This window comes from Fringilla coelebs (genome assembly GCF_963513975.1).
Source record: "Fringilla coelebs genome assembly, chromosome: Z".
In the NCBI taxonomy this organism is placed as follows: Eukaryota; Metazoa; Chordata; class Aves; order Passeriformes; family Fringillidae; genus Fringilla; species Fringilla coelebs.
In genome coordinates, this window is record NC_140031.1 from 70,527,004 (window position 1) to 70,539,370 (window position 12,367).

A 12,367-nucleotide genomic window follows, 5' to 3' on the forward strand; every position below is an offset into this window, starting at 1 on the left:
AACAGAGATAAAGGGATTACACTGGAGACTGGAGACGTAGGCAATGCAAAGTATGTTGTTGTTGCTCTTCACTTCAGATGTACTTTTCTCTTTGAGTTTTGAATTGTATCAGGCTAAACCAGCTACACAGGCTTCTGCTTTTCCTTTAATCAGATCTTCTCTCACATGCATAATGAATTTTGAGCTCAATCCCCAACTACTGTAAACAGACACAACTCTACCAAATGGTATGAAGCATCTGGAGAAGACTGCAACCTCAGGTTTTGATTTCTAAGCAAATCTTTTTAAATCTGTAATCTGCTGACAGGTATTAACATAAACTTCTATCTAAGGATTTAGTAGAAAGACTCACACAGCAACAAGTAATGAGTTGTGATTTTCATCCTAAATAATCCAATTTGTGCAAACAGCAATCATCCCATATGGCATAGATACCACCAACTGCCTCCCACACGTGGCAGTCACTTGTACAAAAATACTGAAAATCTAAATATATAAAGTTAGCATTGCAGCTATTAAAACGAGCAAACTCAAAGTACTGTTGCACCACCGCAGAACTCTACTAGATGGGGACATGAAGAACATACATTTGCAGTTGCAAAGAAAGGTAGTATGCTCACATTTAACAAGGTAAAAGATGACCAAGGTACCACAATCTCTGCATTGGATACGTTATTTGAATGCATTGTTCAAATTCTAATAATTTTGGGGCAAATCTTTTAGGGTTTTGGTTGACAGAAGTGACAAAAATGACAAAAAAATGCTGAAAGAAATTTAGCTCAAATCCTAAATTTCTGTTTAAAGGTGCTTTTGAATAAAAACCATTGCCCTTGTACTGAAAGCCTATAACAGTTTTCCTTTCAAACTTTTCACTGAGCACCAGCACAGGCTGCCCAGAGGGATGGTGGTGTCTCTATCCGTGGAGATACTGAAAAGCTGTGTGGGAGTGATCCTGGACTGCCAGCTCTTGGTGGCCCTGCTGGAGCAGTGGTTGGACCAGATGACACCTGGAGGTCCCTGCCAGCCTCAGCCATTCAGTCACTCTCTGATTCCAATCAGATGCATCTTCTAAATGTAGCCAGGAAGGAAAGTATGCTTCAGTATGCTTCAGTATGCACTGTCTGCTCCTTTAATCTATTTTTATCGACACAATAAATTTTGACCACAGGATTGAAAATGCAAATTAATTTCTTCTGTGATTGAAATATGCTCAGGTTCTTCCTCTCTTTCATATGAACATCTGCTCAGGAGAAAACATTTATATAATGGCATGAAGCCTCAAAGATTGAGATCAGGTAAAAAGATTTTCCCCAAGATTTTTCTAGTTTTCTACCTTCAGAAGCTCTCACCTATGTTTCTGGTTTTCTCTGATAATTTGTTTTCTTCTGGCAAACAATTTGCAGTGATCTCCTGTCATGTGAACAACGTATTCTACTCTACTGTGACCAGAAGCAGACTTCTTTGGTTAATGTGACTATTCACTCTCTTTTTTTTTCAATAAAATAAACCACTTTTGTTTCTGGTTGTGTCAGGGACCTGATTATTGTACTGGGAAATAAACTGTATTAGTCTGTGTAACAGCAGAAATTTGGGTAACAGCAGTTGCAAGCCTCATTATAATGTCCTATTTAACCCTGCTAGTGCTGCCTCATGTCTGAAAACAGGAAGCCTCTGACCTTCCAGCTTGTTATATTCCTGCTATGGCTGCTAAGAAAGTGCAGAAATTTATTATGACCGATTGTTTTCCTGCACCTGCTTGCAAGGAACAAGTCTTGGACTTCCAGCTCATTTAGTACTTGTTTAATCTCACACTGGTAATGATTTTTTTTCTGGTCAGATTTCAAGTGATCACCTAAGAACAACAGATGCTCAGACATTAACATTTTTGTTGTATCTTCCATTTCTGAAAACGTGAAAAACTTAGAAACAAAAAAAAAAAAAGATTTTTTTTCTTTTTCTTTTTAAATTTTTTTCATGAAGTGAGGAAGTGTGAGTAAAAGCCCTTTCATTCTTCAAAAAAATGATAAGCAGTACTTAATCCTTCTTACAATCCAGTCTTTATATTGCCAGGAGTTCTTACAAACATTCTTGTGGTCACTCTCTAATTTCTTTCTCTTGCTTGTGGAGCTCCCTGCAGGAGGAGTTTCACAAGAGGAAAAAAACCTGGCAAGAGTGTTCTGGGAGAAAGGGATACAAAATACCATTTACTGATGATCACTGAAACTACACTCAGCATGTCATTTAAACTTCAGCTGGAAAACAAACCTTCCATGCACACTAGGTTATTGTTAGCCAAGTACCCTACAAGACTGTGCTCTAATTTAGGTAAGCTTCAAAGAAATCTCATGTCTCAAATGTGCTTTATGCCATCCCATGTGAGTGTCACAATGGTTTTTAACATTTCTTTAACTACTGCAAGTCATGCTGAAAATGTAATTATACTGCATACTCCTGCTGCACTATCTAGCATGCAATTATTTCTCAGAGCTTCCAGAGATCTGGAAATCATTTATCACTGAATATAAGACATGAAGAAATGATGGCAGCTCATGCAGACAGTAACTTAGAAACTTTGCCTTAAAACAGTTCCTCTTTTGTCTAGTTACATTTCTTTTGCACTGTGTTTATGTAATACCAGGAAATTCTATGTGCTTTTAAAAAGTATATTTTCAGAAATACCTCCAGGATGTTGTCATCTCCAGTGCAACATAAAATATACAGCTTTGAAGAGAATTTATAGGAAATCAGTAGTTACATCATCTTTCTCATACCAGCAACAGGGAAAATAGAATATATAATACAGGACTTGTTAGCATCACTTGATATGAACTATTGCAGCCCTATTGAAACTTGATGCTGTACACATTTGGGGTTTGGGCCCACACCAGACATTTTGGAAAACAAAATCTTTATAAAATTAAATACAGGAATTTAAAAACACCATTGACATTCACAGCCACTAAAAATATTTCTACTTCTTAACAGCTTATTTTCTACTTGAAAAAATCTGCACTTGAATTTGTGAGGTAAAAGTATATGCTGAGAATATCATTATCGAGATATTATCCACTTTATTTGCATTTTTACCACAAGTCTTTAGTAAGTGTGCCCTGTGCTTGATCTTGTGGTTCATTACTGAGCTCTTCCCAAGGAAGAGGAGAGCAGGCATTCATTGCATACAACTATAATGATGTATTCTGGCAATAATCACTCTTCTTATTCAGAAAAGGGTCTTGAGCTGCCTCAGGAGGACTCTATACTCATAAAATATGTTAGATCCCTTCTTACTAGGTTTATCTGAGAAAAGTCCATCTCCATTTGTCTGTTTCATGTCTTCCCAAAGACATTAAATTCTTCAGGTATTCCTGTCTAAAATACTTAATATATTGTCACCTGTTTCTCTTCTTCCGATGCTCTCTGTTGGAATTTTCGGATTCACTGCCACTGCTGGTGTTACAACGGGACCGTGACCTGGAGAGGAGAAAAGCAACATCTCAGGATGAATGTATCTACTAACACCAAAATTATTGCAGTGTTAAATGAGGAAAGAACAACACTTAAAGACATTACTCAGAAAACCAGAATTAAAAGACCCTGGAGTGCTTGTCCATACCTGCAAGTCGTAGTATCTTTTTCTTATTAATTGATTGGGAAGAACTCCTCCAAAAGTAGTGCACCCAGACTGCAGTATCAGGTGAGTGCTGATTTCATTTTGAATAATTTCACTGTTTCATTTATTTTTTAAAATTTGTATTATTTTATTGTTCAGCATTCTTTTTGTGAGTGCCACATAACTTTGTTTCTTGGAGGTGTGAAATGTTTCGTCTCTAATCTGTACAGTTCTTTTCTTCTTGCAGATTCTGGTACACCCAGCAGAAATTACTCAGAATTCTCGGGTTGCAGGCAAAACAAAATGCTCTCAGATCTATGTATTCTATGCCCCTCAACTCCCATCCTGTAAGTTCTTAAGTCCTCAGTCTATGGATTCTACTCTCTATGCTAAATTAGCAAATCATTAGTTCAAATGTCTCCCACTCAAGTAAAAATGTGTTAGAAGAACAGGACAGCTGCAGTCCAGAAAAATCAGGTCAACCCAGCTTGTCTGAAGGGAATGTTAGGCAGCATGGTGAAACACCAGTAGCACTAGGATTCTGCTGCTCTTTATGGAAAAAAGAAGGCAAACTCCCCTCTACACCTGAGACCCTTAACTCTGTGACTGCATTTCGGAGCACACAGAACAGCTGTCAGGGCTTTGCTCCTAGAATCCAGGACTCTGCCACTCTACCACTGGCTAAAACTGGCACTCTCATCACGATCTGGTTTGGACTATTTGTTCTTTAGTGTGAGGATGGCTTGGGAATGGGTGGATTTGATGATCTGGAAAGGGTCCTTCCCAACCTGAACATTTCTGTGATTCCAAAGACGGACGTGCTGATTAATGAGGAAGCTGACTGGTGTTAACAGGAGCTGGTCTACAAGCATTTAGGCTGTCTGGAGTTGGAATTGGTGACACTTTTGCTTCAAAGGAAAACAGAATCTTTCTTCTGAGGTCTCTGGCTATGAAATAGGAGCTAGAAGGGGATAAGTCCTGGTGATGCTGGTAGAGATACATATTTCCTTATGCCTCCTGGCTTTTCTTTCACTCTTTGGTAGTTGACATTTGTAAGAGGACAGAATTGTTAAACTACACCTCAAACAAGCCAAGGAGAGAAAGCAGTTCCTTAGGTGTGAGTAACAGGTAGGGGGAAGCATTTAATGACAAGGTAGGAAGCTCCTGACTAGCTCCTGCTCACTGCATGGTTCTAATGGTTTAGGAAGAAGAGCCCAAACAGGATGAGAGAAGATTGTTTGCAGGGAACAGCACAGATGGAGCATGAAGCTCTTCTATCTGGTCAGGCACACGCCACTCTGCTTTCTAGAGGACTAGGACTAAATAACCAGGACACTGATGCAGATGTCATTCTGACACACCTGAGAGCCTCATGAAATTCTCCCTAATACCAGTGAATTACAGTTGCCTCCAACAAATTGCTGAGCCTTTAAATCCTTTGGTCTATGGAGTCAGTTCTCTCCTCTCTTCTAAATTAGGAAATCATTAGCTCAAATAGCTCCCATTCAAACAAAAATGTCTTAAAATAATAGGACAGCTAAAGTCTAGGAAAATCAGTTAAAATCAGTTAAAGTCTAGGAAAATCAGTTAAACCCAGATTGCCTGTGAGAAATAAATTTGGCAAAGTGAATTCCCCCAGAGAAGGAGTGGGGAAAAGATACCAAGTTTAATTTTTTTTTTTCATTTTATAGCTTTAGTCAGGTTTGTTCACCTTTGCCCTTGGGGAAGGGAATTCAAGTTTTTTTCAGGGCATTGTTCCACTAGGAAAGGCCTGATAAACTTAACATCTAAACAGACTGGGAGTAGCACAGAAGAAGCACAAAAGACAATGAGCATCAACGACCATTAATGGCCATCAGCTCTAAACATCAGCCCTGGCAGGGTGAGAGACACCTGGCCCGGGAAAGGAAAGATAGGAATGAGGACCAAATTAGCATTGGAGGCAAACAAATTCATATCCAATAGAAAACCAAATACTGCAAACTATGTAACTTGGAACCAATGAACATGAACCAGTGACTCTCTTTGGGTTTTGAGTGTATAAAGTTAGTGAAAAATCTGGTAAAATATATGTGTCATGAAGTTATTTCCTCTGCACATTGAGGCTACGTGAGGATGAAATTATTTCTGTTGTTCTCTTGACATCCTGGTCAGAACAACATCCTAACCAGAATAAAGTAATGCCTGGATTCTCTAATAGTAAAAATATTGTTGGGTTGTTTTTTTTTTTGTTTTTCCCACAGGTTCAGTGACATCCTCGAACTTCATGTTCATAATTTAAAGCCAGGTTATCCATGCTGCCAGCTAAAACTACACTTTTCTGGATGAAGCTCAAAGTAGGAATAAAAAATATGTTTGTTAATACAGAAAATTGTAACCCCAAAGGAAGAAGGAAGATTAAAAGATGATGTCAAAAGAGTCACTCAAGCACTATGGAAAAGTTAAGAGCAATAAATGCTCTAGAACTGCAGCAGCCCTTACACAACCAAAAGTATACCTTTCCCCAGCCCAGTCTTATCAGCTGTTTAATAAATATACCACTAACATCAATATCAATAAGTTGTTTGACCAACACTGTTCTTTCCCACTTCCAGGTCATTAACATGACTCTTCTACATTTTTCAGTATGACAAGAAGTTCCTTCATGTGATTTAAGTAATTTATCTCAAAAGGTACCAAAACAGCCAAAAATCACAGCGTGGCAGGCAAAGTACAAGATAAAACATCCGAATTGATCAAGCTCAGGATAACCCTTTCTCTAACTTTTCAGGAATGAAAATCTGATTCACCTTTTGGATATTGCCCATTGAATTACTTTGTGTTCCTTGTCAGGAAAGCATTTGTGGGGAGACAGAAGGGCTCCTGAGCTGTCAGCTGAGTGGCAGCTGCTCATGCTTGTTGTCAGAATATTATCTTTCACTGAATATTAACTATCATCTTTTACTGAACTGAATAAAATACCAAAAATGGGTAGAAAAAAAAGATTGTTTCCTAAATCAGGTGCAAGAACACATGAGATCATCCCTATCTCTGACAATTTTAAGGTATCTTTTGTCCTTCATTCCCCTGTTTTCCTTGTCATGCAATATATTTGATATTTTGCAGGTAGAATACCTATATACTCTGGCATAAGGAGCTGGAAAGAAGTCATAGTCAGTTTTACAAGAGACACAACAAATACTGCCTAGGAGGGGGCTTGGAGGGCTGAGGAAAGCTCGCATTCTGGCACAGTCTTTTTCTGGTTGAAATGAGAGGAGAATAGCCAAACTGTGAGGAAGTGGAGAAGGCCTTTTGCCATGCACAATAACCAACATGTGGTAAGAGGTCCCTTCTGAGCACTGAGGCTTTCCACCTGAGACTCTTAACTAAATGTTCTCAGTTTTTTGTGCTGGACATCTATCACAGGACTACCACTGGCAGCTTGTAATGTTAACATCCTTCCAAAGAATATTCTGTTATCTCATAGTAAGTACAAAGTACATGAGCACTTTCTCTGGCTTCCTGTGATTGTCCCGAGATGTTTGTGTCTCTGCCAGAGCTCCTTTCCTGTGCTGCTGCAGTGATTCAGATCCTGGGAGTGCCTCCTCGCCTTCCCAAGCTCCAGGAGCCTCTGACATTGAAATGCACTCCACTGTCTCCTTATTCCAGCAGTGCAAGCAGGAGCACAGGAGCAAGGAGGAGCACTAAACAGAGTCATGACAAGCAGATGTGGCAAAAATCTGTCAAAAGCTGAAGTTGTGTGAAGGTCACACCCAAATTCATACCTGCATTTTATTTGAAATGTGATAACTAGTCAAGTCTGACACGGGAGATGGGGGCAGGGAGGAGAAGCTTAAGACAAAATTGACAAAAAATGTACAAGACAGCAAGAGGACCATCAGGAGTTACATATCCCTTTGCACTTACCTCTGGCAGGACAATTCATCTCAGATGATAGCACACTTGTTTGCAAAACAGATTAATTAAAAGTGGGTAGGGAGGCTGGAGAAGTAAAAACAAATCTGCAGATTCAAAATCCAAAAGCTAAAAGTTCCAGAACTGAGTTTAAGGTTGCAGATAAGCCCTTAGGAAACTTTCACAAGCTGCTTCTGACATGGGTAGGAACAATGTGCTGCAAGACTGCTGTGATGAGGCTATGCCACAGAGCATGTTAGCAAAAGATAAGAAATAAAAAAGGTCATAATAAAACAAACATTTTATACATTCAGGAAGATGAGGGAGAAGGAAAGAAAAAAGGGAATGCAAGAAGGGAACCAAAATATGACCAGTACCTTCAGTACCATTTCATAACTGCTATAGATAATATATTTACCTTCTCCTTTGCTTTAAATCTGAATCTTCACCACTGTTTTGATTTTTCCTGTGATATTGAGGAAGTTTTAATGAAGCATCATAGAGTTACTTAATACAAATACACAGAACTACCCATAAAAAACCCAAAGTTTTTTAGTTTTTTGATGGATTTTTTTTCCCAGTATGACATCAGGCAGTCTTGCTTTAAACCCTTCAGGACACCTTTACAACAAGCTTTGAAGGCATGATTCCATTCAAGCTCTCATTGCAAACCCCTGACTTGCAAAATTAAGCAGAGCACGCTGCCCTTTAGAGTTTCCCACTGTTTCCAACAAAGGAGAGCGTGGTGGTTTCCTCTTTACTCCAGAAAAGGGTGCATAAACAGCACAGCTATTGTTATTAACAGTTGGAAAAGGAAAGTGCATGAATAAAACCAAGCCTCAGGAAGGCATAATTAGGTTAAAATCTACCTACTATTGTCAGTCTTCACAGTCTCACATATGAGATAAAACTTTAAAAAACATTTTGTTCATGTGGTAGCTCAAGAGAAAACTTGCTATTGGCATGACTGTCTGTCCACTGACTAGATCAGTCCAGTCCACATCCCAGATGATAAAACAATTCCCAGCTGCACAGTGCACAAACACTTTTCTTTTCTTGATATGAAAGAGCTTTGCCATGCACATCTCCACTCTTTTGTTTTTACATGGCCAGAAGAGCCCTTCTGACAGCTAAGCTAGCAAGGCACCAGAAAACCTGCGCCGGTTTTGTCTGCAGTGGAGTTAGGTTTCTTCACAGCAGCAGGCATGAGGCTGTGTTTGGGGTTGTGCAGGGTCAATAATACAGATATGCTTTTGTTATTGCTGGGCAGGGACTGCACAGAGCCAAGGTCACACTGGGCAGGAGGCTGGGGATACATGGGAGGCTGGGAGGGGACACAGCCAGGACAGGTGACCCAAACTGACCAAAGGGATATCCCAGACCTTGTGACATCAGGCTCAGTGTGAACAGTGGGGGAAGGAGGAGGAAGGAGGGGATGTTTGGGCTGATGGTGTTTGTCCTCCCAAGTCACCCTTACTTATGTGATGGGCTGTGCTCTGCTGGAACTGGCTGAACACCTGCTCAGCAGTGGGAAGCAGGGAACTCATTCCTTGGTTTGCTTTGCTTGGCTGCCTGGCTTTTGCTGTGTTTCTCAGCTCACAAGGTTTCTATCTCCTACCCTTCTGATTCTCTCCCTGCTGGCAGGAGAGTGAGTAAGGGGCTGCCTGGGATTTGGCTGAGGTTAAAACATGACAAAACCCATTCAGGAAACACATTACTGTTAGCACCTACAAGGGCTCTCTCTAACAGAGCAAATAAACCTAGCTCCACTGCCTGAGAGTTACACTGATGTATTTGAGGTCACTAAGCATGCACTATGGGTGAGTTTCCTCTCTCCTGTCCCAGACAGCTAACGGCAGATAAAAGGTCTGAACCAGTTCAGAAACCTGACAAGGATAAAAGCTCCACATCAAATTGGATTTCCTCATCAATACAGCTGCATTGTCAGAGACCCCTTTGCCAGCTCTGGCTTTGAAGGTCAAACAAGGCACTCATTTCAGAGCTGTCAGAAAGAGATGTAACTCTCAGGCGCTGGCTCCTAAGGCAGTTCTAGAAGACTGCAAGGAATATGGCACAGCATCTGTGCTTGTTTTTACTTCATAACAGATCACAGCACCAGGCAGGACAGTGATGAAAACAGCACCAGGGATGAAAACAGCTGCTCAGCAGGACAAATCATCCCAGGTAACACACAGTCTTCTCAACACTCTATTGCTTCAGAACTGTTCCTGTCATTTGCTTTTTGGACATGCTCAAGGACACACAGCACAGAATCTCCACCCATTCTATTTTACTCCTCTAAGTCATTCAATTCAGCTTGTACCAATTGAAATTGTCATTAATTGTATTTTTGCTGGCGTCCTCTCTAATGCAAAGTGGTTCATACATGGGACTGTTGAAGACAGCTTTATGGCTCATTTGTGTAATCCTTGGGCCAGTTAAAGTAAGGAACTGTACCTATAACACTGCTTGGGGAGCTCACTGTCAAGCAAGCAAATCCATCAGTGCTTTCACTCACCAGGCAAAAAGAGCTCCAGTAACTAAAGGAATCTTGCCCATGCCAATAATGCAGCTTCTCACATTTTTAACATCATTTTCCCACAACAGCACACAAGCAAATAACCTGACCAAAGCTTCCTTTCCAAAAGCAGCTGTGACGTTCTTGCTCGGGTGTTTTTTTACTAGCAGGTGGGGTTTTTTCCTGGCCCCTGGAACAGCCCCTTTGCCAGGACCCAGCTGTGCCTCCACAAGCTGAGCACTGAGCATGCAGGACCTCCAGCTCCTCCACAGAAAAGCTGACACTAGTTAATGCTGAGGCTCTTACCTCCTCCGAACTGGCTGCCCAGACTCATTCTCACTGCCACCAGACAGGTTCCTTCGGCGAGAGTAAGGAAACTTTGGCGATTTATTGCGGTCACTGGCAGAATTATACAGTCCACTAAGGTTAAAAAGGGAGAGCAAGGAGTCAGCTTTAAAATTTCCAGGGCAGTTAGGCCAGCTGAGATTCAGCTCACAAAAATGAAAATATCCATGCACGCACACACACACTCATGTACAGGTGAGCATTCGGCTGTGTGTGCTTCTCTGGGGGTTAGTGGGTGTTCTATGTAAATGCAGATAGTGCTGCTTTCTAACGATAATTTTTTCACACTGAACCTTGAAATGCAGGAGAGAGACCTCTTAGCATTGCCAGGTCAACAACTCGAAGCTTAAAAATTATAGATTTTAGTTTATTAATATTATTTTACCATAATAAAATTTCTGTGCTTTAATATGGCATATCCAACCCAGAGCTAGGTGTTCTTCATGTTTTCCATGGATGTAAGCATGAAAACATCCCATGTTTTGTCACAACATTTGTCTTCATCACAGAGCTGATGCTTGGGAACATGAAACAATTCTGTCTCCATTTCTCTCCTGTTCATCCACGCAAACCTCTGCCAATGGTGTGGAGGTGTTCCAAGCTCCAGCTTTCTTTCTGCTTTCCTAAAAGCCTCTGGCCTTCAAACTGAATCCATTCTTCTTCACCTGCCTCTGCAGACAGCTGATTACTGCTCTGCACAGGTGAAAAGTTCCCACAGCTCATCTCAATGGGAATTATTAAGAGCTGTGAAAGCCTCTGTGCAACATCCAGCCTGCTTGTGTGTCTAAACCTACATAGTGCTTTAGAATTAATAGTTTTGCAAAAGCTCAATCCTACCTCAAGCCAATTGTTTGGCTTCTGCAAGATCAAACCTCCTGCTGTCATGAGAGCAATTTTAAACACTGGAGACATAAAGTGACAAGATGACACCACTTTTCTAAATATAACCAAAGAAATTACTGTAGCAAAAGAATATTTGCTGACTGCTTTGTTCCTGCTCTAGAAACTACAGAAGGAGCACCTGGGGTAAATCATCAGGGTACCCCAAATGAGACATCAGGTATAGATCTGAATTGTCACAGAAAGGCAGGACCATTCTGGATTACACTTTACACACTGTCTGGTTCAGTAGCCTGTTTCCAACAGCAGCTGTAAACAACCAGCTACAGGGAGCAAAACCCTGAAGGCAGCTCCCCAGTGCTCCCTGAGTCCCCCACCATTCCCAGGGGATTTACTGAGCCAGCTGCTGCCCCTCTGTCTTCACAAGCCCTTCAGGATTTTTGTTCCATGATTCACCCAGCTTCCCCCAGGAATTCACCTCCTTTCAAAGGAGGACCACAGGTCTCCCACTCATGGTGAGTCACTACCGACTGCCTTTCAAACCACTCTGAACAGCTTCACCTGAAGATCCTTAGTTCTTTCACAGGAAAAACAGGGTCCTGGTCATTTTCTCTTTTCTCAGTATGAATCTTGATTTTCTATGTGTCATCCCCTGAAATTCCCTCTTTTACAGTCTGAAGGAAGATTCCTTTCTGCCTCTGCCCTTGCTCCTTGTACAGATTTACTGCAGAGCCTTTCACATTTTTGATCACCTTTGCTCCTCTCAAAGCCTATTCCTTTTCCTGAGATAAGAACATCAGAACTGCTTCCAAAATGTGATCCACCAACTTATATAATGGCATAATTCTCTTGCTTTATTAATAATTGCTAATTGTTTCTCTGACTGCTACACAGCTGATGTTTTCTTTGTTATCCATCATAATTTCATAGCACTTCATTTTAACCAGAAATCTAGGGGTTTTTTTTTGTCCTTCTGTACCTCTCTTTACATTTTTTGACTCAACAGAATCTACCCATCAGTCACATTAGGAGTCTTTCTGCCACTCTTCACAGACAAATTTCTCACTATCCTAAACAATTTTGTATCATCACTAAACTTTATTACCCCTTTTTCAAGTTCTTTGACACATATTCTAAATATCAGTGGTCTATGAGCAGAT

At 40.7% G+C, this 12,367-nt stretch overlaps 1 protein-coding gene across 2 annotated transcripts in view; it reads right to left on the reverse strand.

The window, feature by feature from the left end:
• EPB41L4A (erythrocyte membrane protein band 4.1 like 4A) overlaps window positions 1-12,367 on the reverse strand; it is a 117,428-nt gene that overhangs the window by 14,380 nt on the left and 90,681 nt on the right. For both annotated transcript variants that reach the window (XR_014616926.1, XM_084225533.1), the window contains exons 16-18: window positions 10,329-10,442; window positions 7,923-7,970; window positions 3,394-3,471 (exon numbers count right to left, since the gene is read on the reverse strand). Coding sequence is in view for 1 of the 2 variants with exons in the window: in XM_084225533.1 (XP_084081659.1) it covers window positions 3,394-3,471; window positions 7,923-7,970; window positions 10,329-10,442 (240 nt within the window). In the remaining variant the exon portion in view is untranslated. The remainder of the gene's footprint in view (window positions 1-3,393; window positions 3,472-7,922; window positions 7,971-10,328; window positions 10,443-12,367) is intronic.